This window comes from Hemibagrus wyckioides, linkage group LG21 (genome assembly GCF_019097595.1).
Source record: "Hemibagrus wyckioides isolate EC202008001 linkage group LG21, SWU_Hwy_1.0, whole genome shotgun sequence".
Classification (NCBI taxonomy): domain Eukaryota; kingdom Metazoa; phylum Chordata; class Actinopteri; order Siluriformes; family Bagridae; genus Hemibagrus; species Hemibagrus wyckioides.
The window spans coordinates 19793735-19813040 of record NC_080730.1 but is presented as its reverse complement, the minus strand read 5'-3'; the positions used below and the strand labels follow the sequence as shown (position 1 = coordinate 19813040).

The window sequence follows — 19306 nt, the reverse complement described above, 5'->3', positions numbered from 1 at the left end:
GTCTTAGTATCGTGTGTGTGTGTTTGTGTTAGATCTGTGTCTTAGTGTTGTGTGTGTGTGTGTGTGTGTGTGAATGTTGTGTGGGTGTTAGAGCTTTGTGTGTTAGTGTTGTGTGTGTGTTAGAACTGTGTCTTAGTGTTATATGTTAGTGCTATGTGTGCCTTAGTGTTGTGTGTGTTAGCACTGTGTCTTAGCACTGTGTGTGTGTTAGTGTTGTGTGTGTGTTAGCACTGTGTCTTAGCACTGTGTGTGTGTTAGTGTTGTGTGTGTGTTAGCACTGTGTCTTAGCACTGTGTGTGTGTTAGTGTTGTGTGTGTGTTAGCACTGTGTCTTAGCACTGTGTGTGTGTTAGTGTTGTGTGTGTGTTAGCACTGTGTCTTAGCACTGTGTGTGTGTTAGTTTTGTGTGTGTGTTAGAACTGTCTTAGTTGTGTGTGTGTCTTAGTGTTGTGTGTGTTAGCACTGTGTGTGTGTTAGAACTGTGTGTGTTAGTGCTGTGTGTGTGTGTTAGAACTGTGTGTGTTAGTGTTGTGTATGTGCATTAGAACTGTGTCTTAGTTTTGTGTGTGTTAGTGTTGTGTGTGTTAGTGTTGTGTGTGTGTTAGAACTGTGTCTTAGTGTTGTGTGTGTTAGCACTGTGTGTGTGTTAGTGTTGTGTGTGTGTTAGAACTGTGTGTGTTAGTGCTGTGTGTGTGTTAGAACTGTGTGTGTTAGTGCTGTGTTTGTGTGTTAGTGTTGTGTGTGTGTTAGAACTGTGTGTGTTAGTGCTGTGTGTGTGTTAGAACTGTGTGTGTTAGTGCTGTGTGTGTGTTAGAACTGTGTCTTAGTGTTGTGTGTGTTAGCACTGTGTGTGTGTTAGTGTTGTGTGTGTGTGTGTTAGTGTTGTGTGTGTGTTAGAACTGTGTCTTAGTGTTGTGTGTGTTAGCACTGTGTGTGTGTTAGTGTTGTGTGTGTGTTAGAACTGTGTGTGTTAGTGCTGTGTGTGTTAGAACTGTGTGTGTTAGTGCTGTGTGTGTTAGAACTGTGTGTGTTAGTGTTGTGTGTGTGTTAGAACTGTGTGTGTTAGTGCTGTGTGTGTGTTAGAACTGTGTGTGTTAGTGCTGTGTGTGTGTTAGAACTGTGTGTGTTAGTGTTTTGTGTGTATTAGTGTTGTGTGTGATAGTTTTGTGTGTGTGTATTAGTGTTGTGTGTGTATTAGTGTTGTGTGTGTTAGAACTGTGTGTGTTAGTGTTGTGTGTGTGTTAGAACTGTGTGTGTTAGTGCTGTGTGTGTGTTAGAACTGTGTGTGTTAGTGTTTTGTGTGTATTAGTGTTGTGTGTGATAGTTTTGTGTGTGTGTATTAGTGTTGTGTGTGTATTAGTGTTGTGTGTGTATTAGTGTTGTGTGTGTGTTAATGTTGTGTGTTTTAGAGCTTTGTGTCTTAGTGTTGTGTGCCTTAGCACTGTGTGTTAGTGTTGTGTGTTTGTGTTACTGTTGTGTGTTTGTGTTAGAGCTGTGTGTGTTAGCGGTGTGTGTGTGTTAGAGTTCTGTGTAATATTTTTGTGTGTTTGTTAGTCTTGTGTGTGTTAGCACAGTGTGTGTTAGTGTTGTGTGTGTGTGTGTGTGTTAATGTTGTGTGTGTTAGAGCTTTGTGTCTTAGTGTTGTGTGTGTGTTAGCACTGTGTGTATTAGTATTGTGTGTGTGTGTGTTAGACCTGTGTGTTAGTGTTATATGTTAGTGCTGTGTGTGCCTTAGTGTTGTGTGTGTGTTAGCATTGTGTGTGTGTGTTAGTGTTGTGTGTATGTGTGTGTTAGTGTTGTGTGTGTGTGTTAGTGTAGGCTGTGCAGAGTTGTATGTCTAACACTCCTCTGACACCCTCCATGTGTCTACATTTGACTCTCATGTGCAGATCAGTGGGGGGTAAAATACATCTTTTAGCCTCACAAAACGTGTGTGTGTGTGTGTGTGTGTGTGTGTGAGGGGGAGAGCGAGACTGTCGCATTGCTGCTGCACTGGAACTGCTCTGAATGAGCTGAAATCAAAAACCATTTATACTGGACAGACGGGAGCAATGTAGTGAGAAATAAAGTGAGAGAGAGATAGAGAGAGAGAGAGGATGGAGTGATGTAGTAGAAAAAAGCACAATGGAGAAAATAAAATGGAAAACATACAGATGACTTTAATGCAGAACGTAATCAATGGCAGAGAGAGTGTGAGGAAATGAGGAGAGAGAGAGAGAGAGAGAGAGAGAGAAGAGTAAACGACAAAAATGTATGAAAAGAGAGATAGATCAGTGGAAGATGTTCTAAACAGCGGTGTGTTTCTATCTGCATAGGTGCGCATTTTCCCCTATCTGATTGGCCGAGAGTCAGCCTTCGCAGATAACCTGAAATGGATGGCATGCGCTAACAAAGGTACACACACACACACACACACAGAGTTCACTAAAACAACTGCACAAAGAAAAGCACAGATATGATACTAATATGAACGCAATATTACAGCTCTTTTTCAGTTTACTTTCACTTCATTGTTTATTAAATGCATTTAATTATTCTATATTTTAATAAACAAATAGGCAACATTTATATTTAATGTGTTTATATTTTACACATATTCAATCGATCATACTACACCGATATCTAAATATCTATATTTATATTATTAAGTGACCTGTCAGCTTATTATATACATAATTATTTATGTCTTTTTCTATTTAATTTAATATTATGTGTATATATATATATATATATATATATATATATATATATATATATATATATATATATATATATTTATTTATTAAAGACATTTAAAGCCCCAGAATGTGTCTTAAGGAATATGAAAAAAAACAACAACCAACAAATTAATAAAAGAAAGACAAATGAAAGAATTTTTAAACAATTTTTTAAAGCATTAAATGCCACAAAATATTTAAAAAATATTAATTGATATTAGAATTCACACACTCTAAATTTATTTATTTATTTATTTATTTATTTATTTAATGTTGCAGAAATTTACTTGAATGAGTCTTTAAAAAATTAAATTTATTGCATCTCACATCTGTGTTTACAGTGTCTCATCTTTGATTATTTTATTTTATTTTATTTTATTTTATTTTATTTTATTATTAATAGCAGTAGTAATTTTGACATTCTAGATATTCCACACTGTATTTGTTCCTTGGTCATCAGTGTGTTTGGCAGAGTGTGTGTGTGTGCGTGCGTGTGTGCGTGCATGTGTGTGTGGTGTGTGTGTGTGTGTGTGTGTTGGGAGGGTCTGGTTGCTCACGGGTTGTGGATTTGGCACAATGGGGACTGCGGCACTCTCGGTGTGCAAAAATGACACACAGAGGTCAAAGTTCAAGTGAGTCTAAATCACTCTTCCTGTCAGCCCCGACCCTCTGGCTGCAGAGTGCTGATCTGCGCTGTGTGCCTCCGACATGGATGAGTGGACTCTCTCTCTCTCTCTCTCTCTCTCTCTCTCTCTCTCTTTCTCACACACACACACAAACGTTCTGTCTAACACAATGCCAGACACTCTGAGTGTACAACTGCAGACGCAATACACTCTAATCATTATAATATATACTGTATGTGTACTGTATATATTCTGTATAAAATTAGAATTTTTAAAAATATTTTATTCATATACAGTATACTTTTTTTTTTTTTTTTTTTTTTTACAATTTTATCTATTTTTTTCTTTTCTTTCTCATTGTTAGGTGTAAGATTTCAGATTTTAAAGAACTCAGGATCATTTGTAAATTATAAACAACTCAACAATGACAATGAAAGCTTTTAGTTATGCAAAATTGTGTATGAATGTGTGTGTGTGTGTGTGTGAGAATGTGTCTGTGTGTGTATATGAGAGAAAGTGTGTGTGAGTAAGTGTGTGTGTGTTTGTGTGTGTGTGTTTGTATGTGTGTATGTGTCTGTGTGATAATTAATTATTTGTTTATATACCTGCACCACTGCACACTTTAAAATGAATTTAAATTCTGTGTTCATCAAAAACATTTCCTTCACTTCCAGATGTTTCATAGCTGCTGCCTTCAGTTCTGCCATCATGTAGCATCACAGGCGACACGATTTATTAATATTAATTATTAATATAATAATTGTTCACAGTAAAAGTCAAAAGGTGAGAGTGAGAACAAGCAGTACTTAACCGTGCACTACTGTGTGTGTGTGTGTGTGTGTGTGTGTGCAGGTTATTTCAGTCAGATCTCCACCCTGGCTGATGTTCAGGAAAACGTGATGAGATATCTGCACGTCATGAGCCGCCCAAAAGTCATTGACCATGAGCACGACACGGTGTGGACTGAGGCCTACGTGGACCAAGCTGTGGGTCACTCCATGCCTTTATACTGTTTATCTTTACTATTTAAACTGTTCAATATTCCACATCACAAAGCTAGTGTGTATGTTGAATGTAATGTAATGTATAATAATCCACAGCAGGCAGTGTGTGTGTGTGTGTGTGTGTGTGTGTGTGTGTGTGAAAGCGTGACTCTCTCCACCCCCTACACCATGTGTAAATGATTGCACATTAATAGCTTCATTAGTTCTGTCAGCGCTCTCCGTCTTCTCCCCTCCGTCTGACTGGAGTGTGAGGAAAACTCGTGTGTTTACTGTCAACATGAGCTTCTATTAGAGTCTCAAATCTTTTTCCTTTGTCTTTTTTTGTCTCTGCAGCTCGCTCAGGCTCATAAGGTAAAACATTTCAGTCTCTATATAAAGAGACTCAGCAGAGTCTAACGTACATGCTGTAGGATCATGTCACAGTTTTACTCACAGAGATGTTCAGAAGAAATAAATTATGTAAAAACGTAAGAAAAAATAAAGAATGCAAGTCTGAATTAATGAATGAATCTCTGGCATATAAAATGGTTCTCTATGTAATTTTATAGTGTTTGTGTTGTGTATAAATAATTCTGTTAATATTATATGTGCGTAAAGTGGGAGAGGGAGACGGAGAGGGAGTAAGAGAAGCAAGAGAGAGAGAATGAGGGAGACACACACAAAGAGAGAGAGAGAGAGACTGACAGACAGACAGACACACAGAAGAGGAGAGAGAACAAGAGAGAGACAGATAGAAAAGGAAAAAAAGAAGGAGAGAGAGATAGGATGAGAGAGAGAGAGAGAGAGAGAACGAGAATGAGAGAGACACAGATAAACAGAAGAGGAGAGCAAGAGTGAGAGAGAGAGACAGAGAGAGAGAGAGAAAGAGAGAGAGGGCGACCTACCCATCAACTGATAAAACTCCTCATTTTACACACACACACACACACACCATCCATATCAGACATGTGCACCTGAACACTCTCATGCTTTTATGCTTTCATATACACTCTATCTCTCTCTCTCACACACACACACACACACACAGTTGAGGGCTGTCCTCCTGTGGCGTACGGTCGTTGTATCTCGCTCGGAGAGACACTCCATTCATCATTTCTTGGATCATTGGCCTTTATCTCTTAAAGCTGTAATAAAAGTGACAGCAGAGGGGAGGGGGGGGGTTGGTGAAGGAGGAGGAAGGGTTGCACAGAGCACAGGGTCGTTTCCCAGAATGCACTCTGGGGCTTTTATTTGGACTGAATGAAACTGGATTTTTTTTCCTCCTCACAAAGAGCGATCCTGATACAGCTAATAAACCTGCAGCAAAAGGAAAGAGTTTCTGAGCATGGGATTAGTCGTCTAACATCTAATACCTTTTTACACAAACTAACAAAAATCTGAGTCTTCGGAGTCGCTTTCTGAATGCGTTATTCTGTTCAGTGGTGATAAATGATAAAGGTGTAAACTAGCTGCTAGCATGCTGGCTAAAAACATAGAAGTGACAGTAATTTAACTCAAACGACACAATAAATCTGAAATAAAGGTGTGTGTTCTCCTGCTGATTCTGTGTTTCTCCAGCTGTCTGCACGCCACGGCCCAAACCCCATGACCACGGTGGCCATGCCTGTCTTCAGCACCAAGAATGAGACGGTGTGTATGTGTGTGAGTGTGTGTGTGAGTGTGTGTGTGTGTGATACACATGTTCTTCATCACTAATCTTCTCCTTTCCATTTCACTTATCAGAAAAATCAAGGCATCCTCCTGGGTGTAGTGGGAATTGACATCCCCATTCAGGACCTGATGAAGACCGTCCCCAAACACAAGGTGGTGTCTGTCTTCAAGTCACACACACACACACCACATCATTGTCGATTTATCTGCAGAGATTCTACAGAATATTCCAGTTGTATTAAACCCACGTGTTCTTCCTGCAGTTGGGAATTCACGGTTATGCGTTTGCCGTCACCAATAACGGCTACATCCTCATGCATCCAGACCTCCGACATCTGGTAAGGAAAACGCCGTCCTGTTACAGAGCCGAGTCATCACCTACACCACGAGATTATACTTTATACACAAAATCACACCAGGACGACTTCCTACAGCGCTGAATATCAAACACACTCTGGCGTTTAACGCTACAGGAAGACACAAAGCACGGTCTGTGTTCTGCTTATCGTTTTATTCAAACTGTATACAGAAAAATAGCTAGATGTTATATTTATCCTGGAAAAACAATATGGGAAATGCGGAATAAATTCACACACAAGCTCATTATTTCAATTCACGCAACTCTATCGTCATCGTCTTATGTTTTCTACAATCCTCAGAATATGAAAACGTGTTAAATATCCGTGGTTTGTTTGTCAGTTTAGAATCTGAGCTGAAAGTATGAAGTAAAGCTAGCGCTCAGGGCTAATAAAACCTCTAACCCAGATTGTGCAGCGATATCGCTCTCTTCCTTTACTAGCTCATGGCCACTCCACATAAATGACTAGTGTCACTGTGACAGGTGAGAGAGTTGGCCCCTCCCACCCAGAGAGCACTGCCAGTTTTTGCTGCATTGGATCCCAGTCACGGTCTCTTCCATACTCTGGACTTCCTAGAGGAAGTTGCTGGAATAATACTCCTTGACACTTTTGTGACAAGAATGATGAGCAATGCACAGACCGTGTGAACTTCTATACCTGATAATACAGTTAAGAAATCCCTGATTACTGCACCTAATACTCATACAGGGGAAAGTCCTGTGCCATGACAAGCTGGACGGATGCAGAGGTGCATGCTGGGAGTTGTAGTTTTGTAATGCGAACCCTTTTCCTTTGATGTATTGCATGCAGGAGTAAAAGCTCCTTCAGGTGCCTGCCAGGCCTGAGCTGAGAGCCGAGGTAACCACAGAGACCCTCCTCTCCTAACATCCGGTCACTGTGTGTGACTGTGTGTGTGTGTGTGTGTGTGTGTAACTGTGTGCGTCTGTAACCGTGTTAGTGTTAGTGTCTTAGCCACGGTTTGTTATTTGTGCCGCTGTGTGCATATAGTATTGTGTTTTGTGCAAATCACACCGGCCGACGCTCAACCATGCTGAGTGTGTGTGTGTGTGTGTATGAGTGAGTGTGTGTGTGTATCTAGAGTGAGTGTATTAACAGTAGTACCTTTGTGTAACTGTAGTGTTTATCTTCATATTGTTTTTATTTATTTATTATTTAGCATGACTAAATGTGTTTTATTATTATTATTATATAAGATATTAACATTATTCGAGTACTATGTACAGTTTTTATTATTATTTATATATATATACTATATTCATATTATGAAATATATTCACACCAGCATGCAGCAAATCAATCAACAAATGACATTCAGAATAAGATTTCTCTGCAAATTAGGTGTAAAATGATTGGTTCCTTGATCAGGTCACTCATAATCACCGCAAGTGAAACTGGATTTTATTTTAATATATTAAGTAATGAAAGTAATCAGAGCCATGGTGGTGGTGTGATGAAGTGTTAAATTCCTCTCACACAACAGTCATTTGTCAGCAATTATTTTCTAAATTAGAGAACATTATACTTTTTATTCTGTTTATAGCTTCATTTATTTTTGGGGAACATTCACAAAACTGTTCTCACTATAAACAGTTGCTCCCTCAGCAGCCTCTAGATAATCTTTCACCGAGAATCCATAAAGTGTAAACTCCTCTGTCCTGTAGATCTCAGAGTTACAGCTTCACCTCTGACTCTTTTAAAGGCGCTGATACTGGAGACTCCTTCTAAGATCTAAAAGAGGAACAAGTCAAATTGGTTTAACATACATTTAAGTGTCCAGTTTAAAGAAGTAGGTGTGATTTATTAGTGTGTGTGTGTATGTGTGTGTGTGTGTGTGTGTGTGTGTGTGATTGGGGTTAAAAGCAGCCCCTGCAGGAGAACAACTGCATCTCCTTCTACTACATTCATCCTGTTCCATCTTGTGGGCATCATGTGACTCTGTGATCCGAGATTTGTTTTGGTTTGTTTTTTGTTTTCACTTTTGCACTCTCTCTATGTTAAACTGTTCTTATATATATATATATGTGTGTGTGTGTGTGTGTGTATGCAGTACCAGAATGGTCAGAAGAGACGGAAGGCCCATTACAGCAGTGTGGATCTGTCTGAGGTGGAGTGGGAAGACACTGACAATTACGTATGGAATTATTACATTTCTGTTCCATTAAATACTAAAAAAAAGGAAAGATGGTGTATATAGTTATTAGCCATACTAGAATTAATAACGCATGGCTTTTTTATTGTATCTTTTTGCAAGAAATAATTTGAGTGTACAAACAGTGTCACTCTGAGCTTGTATTGATGTTATCGCATCACAAAAAACAAGACCCAATCACGTTCCAGTATGCAAATTCAGTAACTTCAGCATGTGTTTCAAACATTCATTCATTGTTTTCTTATTCATTAAATCTGAAAGTGTTAATCCATGTGGCTGAGCTGTTGCTATAGAACAATAAAACAAGCTTTGTAATAAAAGCCTGTGATATGCAGATACACTAGATTATAGAAAATGCATCAACACTTCTGACCAATCAGAATGCAGAACCTGACGTATGAATCACGTTCATTCTTCACACTGCCACGTTTTCTGCCACAGCTCAGGAATGCCATGGTGAACAGAAAAACAGGGACCTTTTCCATGGAGGTGAAGAGGACGGTGGACAGAGGGGTGAGCGCCGGATTTCTTCACCAAGATGCATCTCTCACCTCTGCAAAATATTATTCAGGTGCTAACTTTCTTCAGGTGTCTTTAACGTAGTCTTGCTTTTCTACAGAAACGTGTTCTGTCCATGCACAACGATTACTACTTCACTGACATCAGAGGAACTCCATACAGGTACACCTGATCTCACGCTTATTATAAATACTATTAAAGAGATATCATGATCTTAAATTCATTAAAGAATGTGTGTGTGTGTGTGTGTGTGTGTGTGTAGTGTTGGTGTGGCTTTGTCTCGAGGGCATGGAAAGCACTTCTTTAAGGGAAATGTTTCACTGGATGCAGGTAAAATTCAGCTTCTTTATACTTTGTCTTTCCGCTGCTTTATTCATACAATCTTTCTTCAGAACGTCTCATGATCTTTAATTTCCTCAGTCATTATATGAACCAGGTCTTCAGATCATTCGAGTGCTTAACATTTCAGTACACTGTACACTGATTTCACACCTTAATGTGAGTGAGAGAATGCTGATATGTTGAGAGTCCAGTGTGTTTCCTGTCTGTTTCCTGGTGTCAGGTCTGCGGGATCTGGACCAGCCGGGCGTGGCTCTGGCAGATGAATGGTAATAGACATTCACTCTAATTATTTAGAAAGAATAAATCATTGTGCTGTCTGCATCTTCACACTAAATACTTCAGATCTGTGCATTTAAAAGACGAGGAAGAGAAAAGTCCACGTCCTCACGAGTCTTAAAAACTCAATCATTCTGGAGAGGTGTTTAGATAAATTTGATCAACTGTGATCGCTAACATGATCATATAACATCATCACAAGCTTTTATATATATATATATATATTTCTAGCTTAACATTATATTTAACATGAAACCCTGGTTGAGTTGCATAATATAATGGCTAATCTAGGCAACTATTCAAATACAGCACTTTGCTAGTAGTAAAAAGCCAGCTAGTTAGCTTAGCAAATGTTAGTAATAGCTCTACAGCAAGATATTTATATTATGTAACGTAATCACACCTAGCATGAAGCACTAGCTCTGTTTTCACTATATAATAGTTGAATATAATATGTTAAGCTCAACATCTGCTTATATACAGCGATGAACTGCTAAAACACATTCTGCTAACTACAGTCATGCTTAGCATAAAACACTGGCTAAGCAACATTAGCTAATCTAGGCAAGAAAGCTATCTAACTGCAGCTCTGTGCTAATGTTAAGGTTGAAGCAAAGCTTAATTTCCAGAGCACTAATCTGTTAGCATGTAACTTAACCCAGTTTTCTAGAAATCTAGATAACTAGAAATATGCTAATTATAACAATACTTAGCATGAAATGTTAGCTGTGATTACACATTATAGTAAGAATAACTTGATAATCTAGATTTAACAGCTCACTAAATAGAGCATAGTGCAAATTATAAAGTCACCTATCAAGCTAGCTAACATAACACTAGCTGTAATATTATGTTAAATGCTTAGCATGGCATATTTTACAGCAGTAATTTGATATGTACACTGTATTGCCAAAGGTTTTGGGACAAATCATTCACTCGTTGTTTTTCAGGGGTTTGGCTCGACCCCTTAGTTCCAGTGAAAGGAACTTTTAATGTTTCAGCTTCATACCAAGACATTTTGGACAATTTCATGCTCTTTGTGTGAACAGTTTGGGGATGACCGCTTCCTGTTCCAACATCACTGCACACCAGTGTACAAAGCAAGGTCCATAAAGACATGGATGAGTGAGTCTGGTGTGGAGGAACTTGACTGTCCTGCACAGAGTCCTGACCACAACCCCATAGAACACCTTTGGGATGAATTAGAGCGGAGACTGCTCTACATCAGAGCCTGACCTCACAAATGCCCTTCTAGAGGAACGGTCAAAAATTCCCATAAACACACTTCTAAACCTTGTGGAAATCCTTCCCAGAAGAGTTGAAGCTGTTATAGCTGCAAAGAGCGGGACAACTCCATATTACATTCATGTGCATGGAAAGGCAATTTTGGCCTGGCTCGCAGTCATGTTGGAACAGGAAGGGTTAACCCTAAACTGTTCCCACAAAGTTGGGAGCATGAAATTGTCCAAAATGTCTTTGTATGAAGCTGAAGCATTAAGCGTTCATTTCACTGGAACTAAGGGGCTGAGCCCAACGCCTGAAAAACAACACCTGAATTCAATGATTTGGAGGGGTGTCCCAATACTTTTGGCAATATAGTGTATGTAACTTAGCGATGTGGGTTAGCAACTCCTCTGCAGTTTATAAATTATAGTAGTTACGTGAAACAATTTGATACCAAACTGTTAAAGAAATTCTCCATAAACTTCTGAAGGAAATCCAGCACTGCATTGTGCTCGGTAATTAGCTAAAACACACACACACACGTTTGTCCTTCAGCGGGGAGCAGAGTGAGGATGTTACTATCCTGCTTTTGTTCCTGGGTGTTTTTATGCGAGGTGATTAATGAGGCTGTGCTGTAAAAGTGTGGGGTCAGTTTCATTATCTGTAAAGTCACAGCTAATTTATATTTTTTGCCTCCAACGTTTTGCTGGAGCTGTTACACACATAAACGTTTGGTCTCCGCAGGACCTACTGCAACACCGACGAGCATCACGAGCATCGCTACCTGACCCAGGTTCAGGCCATCAAACTCTACCTGACCGGCCGCAAACCACACCTCAAGTGTGAGAGAACACTGTTTCATATTTCTGTGTGTGCGTGTGTGTGTGTGTGTGTGTGTTTATAGTTACATGTAATGTGGAACATTCCAGAAAGTTCCAGTTCTCACTTACATTACAGCAGCTAGAAACAGCTCTAATAAAGCTTGTCATGTTACTGAGAAACTGCAGAAAAGTGGAAACTCTTCTGTCCTGAAGATGTCAGAAATCCTAAAGTTCTTACAGAGTGCTGAAACTGGAGACTCCTTCCCCACGTTACACAAACACCTCCTTACAGAAAACCTCACCCTACCAATAGTTACACACTTTGTTTAAATATTCCTAGTAAAGGAATAGTAGAAGTAAAAGTCAAAGTATGAAGTAAAGTACAAACTCACAGATGCAGAAGACGTTAAGCTTCATCAGGCTCTTGTGAATCTCTGACTGTCTTTGTTCCACGTGTCTGAAAGTGAACATCATCGTGGTTGTTGTTCTGCGGATGCATTAATGTCACAGCAGGTGTTAGCGATGCGCCTCAGTGATCTTTACCTCGTCCTCGTTACACTCCTGCGTGCTTGTGTGTGTTGTGTGTGTGAATGTCACCTCTGGCTTGCCGTAGGTGACAGGGAGCTGATCCAGCAGGTTCTGTTCGATGCTGTAATCACCGCTCCGCTCAGGGCCTACTGGACCGGCCTCGCTCTCAACAAGTCAGAGTGAGTCGCAGAAACTTTGCATTACAGCAATAACAGTAAAGTCTCTAAAACTAAAACATTTCATGTTTTTGAATAAATACTTCATCTTTTTAATTAATGTTTTTTCTATGGTCAGAAATCCTGATAAAGGAGTGGAGATTGCGTTCCTTGGAACTCGTACTGGTCTCTCAAGAACCAACCTGTTTGTCGTCCCGGAGCAGCTGACCAATCAGTGAGCAGAACCAAACATTAACTGACCAATCACAAAACAGTTTTTTTGTCCGGATAATAAATGATCAGTTTAGGTGAAGGACATCTTATCAAAGTTAATATTAAAATGTTGTGTGTGTGTGTGTGTGTGTGTGTGTGTAGGGATCTGCTGAAGGCAGAGGATAAGGAAGGCGTCTTTAATGCGGATCACTTTCCCCTGTGGTATAAGAGAGCGGCTGAGCAAATTCCCGGCACCTTTGTGTACTCCATTCCATTTAGTGCAGGTAGGACACACACACACACTCACAAAACTGGGTCCATCTAGTGGTTGGAAGGATATTGTACACATTTCATATTTCTCATTTCTATTTGTGTGACATATGATGTAAGGAGCATGTGTGTGTGTGTGTGTGTGTGTGTGTGTGTGTGTGTTTTAGCACAGGACAATAAAAGTGTGGTGTTAGCCAGCACTGCTATCCAGCTCTTGGATGAGAGGAAGTCTCCTATAGTGGCTGGTAAGTGATGTCACTGTTTAGAGGCAAAAGACTTCAGATAGAATTCATATAGAATTAATATAGACTTCATATAGACTTCATATAGAATTCATATAGAATTCATATAGACTTCATATAGACATAATATAGACTTCATATAGACTTCATACAGACTTAAGTAAATGAATGTAAAGGTTGTACTATCTGTATATAAGCTGCTTATAAATACTCACTTATTGCTAATGGTATTCAGTGCTTATGCTTTTGTGACTGTGTGTGTTATAGTTTCTCTGTGTGTTATAGTTTCTCTGTGTGTGTTATAGTTTCTCTGTGTGTGTTATAGTTTCTCTGTGTGTGTTATAGTTTCTCTGTGTGTGTTATAGTTTCTCTGTGTGTTATAGTTTCTCTGTGTGTGTTATAGTTTCTCTGTGTGTGTTATAGTTTCTCTGTGTGTTATAGTTTCTCTGTGTGTTATAGTTTCTCTGTGTGTGTTATAGTTTCTCTGTGTGTGTTATAGTTTCTCTGTGTGTGTTATAGTTTCTCTGTGTGTGTTATAGTTTCTCTGTGTGTTATAGTTTCTCTGTGTGTTATAGTTTCTCTGTGTGTGTTATAGTTTCTCTGTGTGTTATAGTTTCTCTGTGTGTTATAGTTTCTCTGTGTGTGTTATAGTTTCTCTGTGTGTGTTATAGTTTCTCTGTGTGTGTTATAGTTTCTCTGTGTGTGTTATAGTTTCTCTGTGTGTGTTATAGTTTCTCTGTGTGTGTTATAGTTTCTCTGTGTGTGTTATAGTTTCTCTGTGTGTGTTATAGTTTCTCTGTGTGTTATAGTTTCTCTGTGTGTTATAGTTTCTCTGTGTGTGTTATAGTTTCTCTGTGTGTTATAGTTTCTCTGTGTGTGTTATAGTTTCTCTGTGTGTTATAGTTTCTCTGTGTGTGTTATAGTTTCTCTGTGTGTTATAGTTTCTCTGTGTGTGTTATAGTTTCTCTGTGTGTTATAGTTTCTCTGTGTGTTATAGTTTCTCTGTGTGTTATAGTTTCTCTGTGTGTGTTATAGTTTCTCTGTGTGTGTTATAGTTTCTCTGTGTGTTATAGTTTCTCTGTGTGTTATAGTTTCTCTGTGTGTTATAGTTTCTCTGTGTGTGTTATAGTTTCTCTGTGTGTGTTATAGTTTCTCTGTGTGTTATAGTTTCTCTGTGTGTTATAGTTTCTCTGTGTGTGTTATAGTTTCTCTGTGTGTGTTATAGTTTCTCTGTGTGTGTTATAGTTTCTCTGTGTGTTATAGTTTCTCTGTGTGTTATAGTTTCTCTGTGTGTTATAGTTTCTCTGTGTGTGTTATAGTTTCTCTGTGTGTTATAGTTTCTCTGTGTGTTATAGTTTCTCTGTGTGTGTTATAGTTTCTCTGTGTGTTATAGTTTCTCTGTGTTATAGTTTCTCTGTGTGTGTTATAGTTTCTCTGTGTGTGTTATAGTTTCTCTGTGTGTGTTATAGTTTCTCTGTGTGTGTTATAGTTTCTCTGTGTGTGTTATAGTTTCTCTGTGTGTTATAGTTTCTCTGTGTGTTATAGTTTCTCTGTGTGTGTTATAGTTTCTCTGTGTGTTATAGTTTCTCTGTGTGTGTTATAGTTTCTCTGTGTGTTATAGTTTCTCTGTGTGTGTTATAGTTTCTCTGTGTGTTATAGTTTCTCTGTGTGTGTTATAGTTTCTCTGTGTGTTATAGTTTCTCTGTGTGTTATAGTTTCTCTGTGTGTTATAGTTTCTCTGTGTGTGTTATAGTTTCTCTGTGTGTTATAGTTTCTCTGTGTGTGTTATAGTTTCTCTGTGTGTGTTATAGTTTCTCTGTGTGTTATAGTTTCTCTGTGTGTTATAGTTTCTCTGTGTGTGTTATAGTTTCTCTGTGTGTTATAGTTTCTCTGTGTGTGTTATAGTTTCTCTGTGTGTGTTATAGTTTCTCTGTGTGTTATAGTTTCTCTGTGTGTGTTATAGTTTCTCTGTGTGTTATAGTTTCTCTGTGTGTTATAGTTTCTCTGTGTGTGTTATAGTTTCTCTGTGTGTGTTATAGTTTCTCTGTGTGTGTTATAGTTTCTCTGTGTGTGTTATAGTTTCTCTGTGTGTTATAGTTTCTCTGTGTGTTATAGTTTCTCTGTGTGTGTTATAGTTTCTCTGTGTGTGTTATAGTTTCTCTGTGTGTGTTATAGTTTCTCTGTGTGTGTTATAGTTTCTCTGTGTGTGTTATAGTTTCTCTGTGTGTTATAGTTTCTCTGTGTGTGTTATAGTTTCTCTGTGTGTTATAGTTTCTCTGTGTGTGTTATAGTTTCTCTGTGTGTGTTATAGTTTCTCTGTGTGTGTTATAGTTTCTCTGTGTGTGTTATAGTTTCTCTGTGTGTTATAGTTTCTCTGTGTGTGTTATAGTTTCTCTGTGTGTGTTATAGTTTCTCTGTGTGTGTTATAGTTTCTCTGTGTGTGTTATAGTTTCTCTGTGTGTGTTATAGTTTCTCTGTGTGTGTTATAGTTTCTCTGTGTGTTATAGTTTCTCTGTGTGTGTTATAGTTTCTCTGTGTGTGTTATAGTTTCTCTGTGTGTGTTATAGTTTCTCTGTGTGTGTTATAGTTTCTCTGTGTGTTATAGTTTCTCTGTGTGTGTTATAGTTTCTCTGTGTGTGTTATAGTTTCTCTGTGTGTGTTATAGTTTCTCTGTGTGTGTTATAGTTTCTCTGTGTGTTATAGTTTCTCTGTGTGTGTTATAGTTTCTCTGTGTGTTATAGTTTCTCTGTGTGTGTTATAGTTTCTCTGTGTGTGTTATAGTTTCTCTGTGTGTGTTATAGTTTCTCTGTGTGTTATAGTTTCTCTGTGTGTGTTATAGTTTCTCTGTGTGTTATAGTTTCTCTGTGTGTGTTATAGTTTCTCTGTGTGTTATAGTTTCTCTGTGTGTGTTATAGTTTCTCTGTGTGTGTTATAGTTTCTCTGTGTGTTATAGTTTCTCTGTGTGTGTTATAGTTTCTCTGTGTGTTATAGTTTCTCTGTGTGTTATAGTTTCTCTGTGTGTGTTTCCACAGCCGTCGGGATTCAAATGAAACTGGAATTCTTTCAGAGGAAGTTCTGGACGGCCAGCAGACAGGTGAGGAGGAGAACTGAGTCCAGATAAATCCTCATTCCTGCTCATGCAGCTCACAGTGTGCACTTGAAACACACACTAATTATATTATTAACACCCTGTTTATTAACACTCTGTTAATTAACACTCTTCTTATTAACACTCTTCTTATTAACACTGCTTATTAACACTCATCTTATTAACACTCATCTTATTAACACTCATCTTATTAACACTCATTAACACTCTTCTTATTAACACTGATTATTAACACTCATCTTATTAACACTCATCTTATTAACACTGTTAATTAACACTCTTCTTATTAACACTCTTCTTATTAACACTGCTTATTAACACTCATCTTATTAACACTCATTTTATTAACACTCATTAACACTTCTTATTAACACTGATTATTAACACTCATCTTATTAACACTCTTCTTATTAACACTGTTTATTAACACATCTTATTAACACTCTGCTTATTAACACTCATTAACACTCTTCTTATTAACACTCATCTTATTAACACTCTTCTTATTAACACTGCTTATTAACACTCTTTATTAACACTGCTTATTAACACTCATCTTATTGACACTCTGTTATTAACACTCTGCTTATTAACACTCATCTTATTAACACTCTGCTTATTAACACTCATCTTATTAACACTCTGTTATTAACACTCTGCTTATTAACACTCATCTTATTAACACTCTGCTTATTAACACTCATCTTATTAACACTCTGTTATTAACACTCTGCTTATTAACACTCATCTTATTAACACTCTGCTTATTAACACTCATCTTATTAACACTCTGCTTATTAACACTCATCTTATTAACACTCCTCTTATTAACACTCTGCTTATTAACACTCATCTTATTAACACTCTGCTTATTAACACTCTTTTTATTAACACTGCTTATTAACACTCTTCTTATTAACACTGCTTATTAACATTCATCTTATTAACACTCTTTTTATTAACACTCTGCTTATTAACACTCATCTTATTAACACTCTGCTTATTAACACTCTTTTTATTAACACTGCTTATTAACACTTCTTATTAACACTGCTTATTAACATTCATCTTATTAACACTCCTCTTATTAACACTCTGCTTATTAACACTCATCTTATTAACACTCTGCTTATTAACACTCTTCTTAACACCCATCTTATTAACACTCATCATATTAACACTCTGTTATTAACACTCTGCTTATTAACACTCTGCTTATTAACACTCTGCTTATTAACACTCTTTTTATTAACACTGCTTATTAACACTCATCTTATTAACACTCTGCTTATTAACACTCTTCTTATTAAACTCATCTTATTAACACTCTGCTTATTAACACTGCTTATTAACACTCTGCTTATTAACACTCTTTTTATTAACACTGCTTATTGACACTCATCTTATTAACACTCTGCTTATTAACACTCTTCTTATTAAACTCATCTTTATTAACACTCTGCTTATTAACACTGCTTATTAACACTGCTTATTAACACTCTTTTTATTAACATGGCTTATTAACACTCATCTTATTAACACTCTGTTATTAACACTCCGCTTATTAACACTCTACTTATTAACACTCTGCTTATTAACACTCCTCTTATTAACACTGCATATTAACACTCATCTTATTAACACTCTGTTATTAACACTCCGCTTATTAACACTCTACTTATTAACACTCTGCTTATTAACACTCCTCTTATTAACACTGCATATTAACACTCATCTTATTAACACTCTGTTATTAACACTCTGCTTACTAACACTCTGCTTACTAACACTCTGCTTATTAACACTCTGCTTATTAACACTCCTCTTATTAACACTGCTTATTAACACTACTTATTAACACTCTACATATTAACACTCTACTTATTAACACTGTTTATTAACACTCCTCTTATTAACACTGCTTATTAACACTCCTCTTATTAAAACTGCTTATTAACACTCTACTTATTAACACTCTGCTTATTAACACTCCTCTTATTAACACTGCTTATTAACACTCCTCTTATTAACACTGCTTATTAACACTCTACTTATTAACACTGCTTATTAACACTCTGCTTATTAACACTCCTCTTATTAACACTGCTTATTAACACTCCTCTTATTAAAACTGCTTATTAACACTCTACTTATTAACACTCTGCTTATTAACACTCCTCTTATTAACACTGCTTATTAACACTCCTCTTATTAACACTGCTTATTAACACTCATCTTATTAACACTCTTCTTATTAACACTCCTCTTATTAACACTGCTTATTAACACTCTGCTTATTAACACTCTGCTTATTAACACTCTGCTTATTAACACTCTACTTATTAACACTCTGCTTATTAACACTCTTTTTATTAACACTGCTTATTAACACTCATCTTATTAACACTCTGCTTATTAACACTCTTCTTATTAAACTCATCTTATTAACACTCTGCTTATTAACACTCTGTTATTAACACTCATCTTATTAACACTCATCTTATTAACACTCTGTTATTAACACTCATCTTATTAACACTCTGCTTATTAACACTCTGTTATTAACACTCATCTTATTAACACTCATCTTATTAACACTCTGTTATTAACACTCATCTTATTAACACTCTGTTATTAACACTCATCTTATTAACACTCATCTTATTAACACTCTGCTTATTAACACTCATCTTATTAACACTCTTCTTATTAACACTCATCTTAACACTCTGCTTATTAACACTCTGCTTATTAACACTCTACTTATTAACACTCATCTTAATAACACTGTTATTAACACTCTGCTTATTAACACTCCTCTTATTAACACTGCTTATTAACACTCATCTTATTAACACTGTTTATTAACACTCATCTTATTAACACTCTGCTTATTAACACTGCTTATTAACACTCATCTTATTAACACTGTTATTAACACTCTTCTTATTAAAACTGCTTATTAACATTCATCTTATTAACACTCTGCTTATTAACACTCTTCTTATTAAACATTCTGCTTATGAACACTCTTTTTATTAACACTCATCTTATTAACACTCATTAACACTCTTCTTATTAA

The 19306-nt window shown here is 37.1% G+C and overlaps 1 protein-coding gene across 1 annotated transcript in view; it reads left to right on the top strand.

Annotated features, from left to right (window-relative positions):
* Positions 1–19306, top strand: part of cacna2d3 (calcium channel, voltage dependent, alpha2/delta subunit 3) — a 68789-nt gene that overhangs the window by 40841 nt on the left and 8642 nt on the right. The window contains exons 12-28 of the mRNA XM_058372856.1: positions 2315–2393; positions 4195–4328; positions 4680–4697; positions 5904–5975; positions 6069–6149; positions 6260–6334; positions 8424–8507; positions 8967–9038; positions 9145–9206; positions 9307–9374; positions 9607–9652; positions 11631–11728; positions 12321–12414; positions 12530–12625; positions 12766–12887; positions 13041–13118; positions 16148–16209. Of these exons, the coding sequence (XP_058228839.1) occupies positions 2315–2393; positions 4195–4328; positions 4680–4697; positions 5904–5975; positions 6069–6149; positions 6260–6334; positions 8424–8507; positions 8967–9038; positions 9145–9206; positions 9307–9374; positions 9607–9652; positions 11631–11728; positions 12321–12414; positions 12530–12625; positions 12766–12887; positions 13041–13118; positions 16148–16209 (1341 nt within the window). The remainder of the gene's footprint in view (positions 1–2314; positions 2394–4194; positions 4329–4679; positions 4698–5903; positions 5976–6068; positions 6150–6259; positions 6335–8423; positions 8508–8966; positions 9039–9144; positions 9207–9306; positions 9375–9606; positions 9653–11630; positions 11729–12320; positions 12415–12529; positions 12626–12765; positions 12888–13040; positions 13119–16147; positions 16210–19306) is intronic.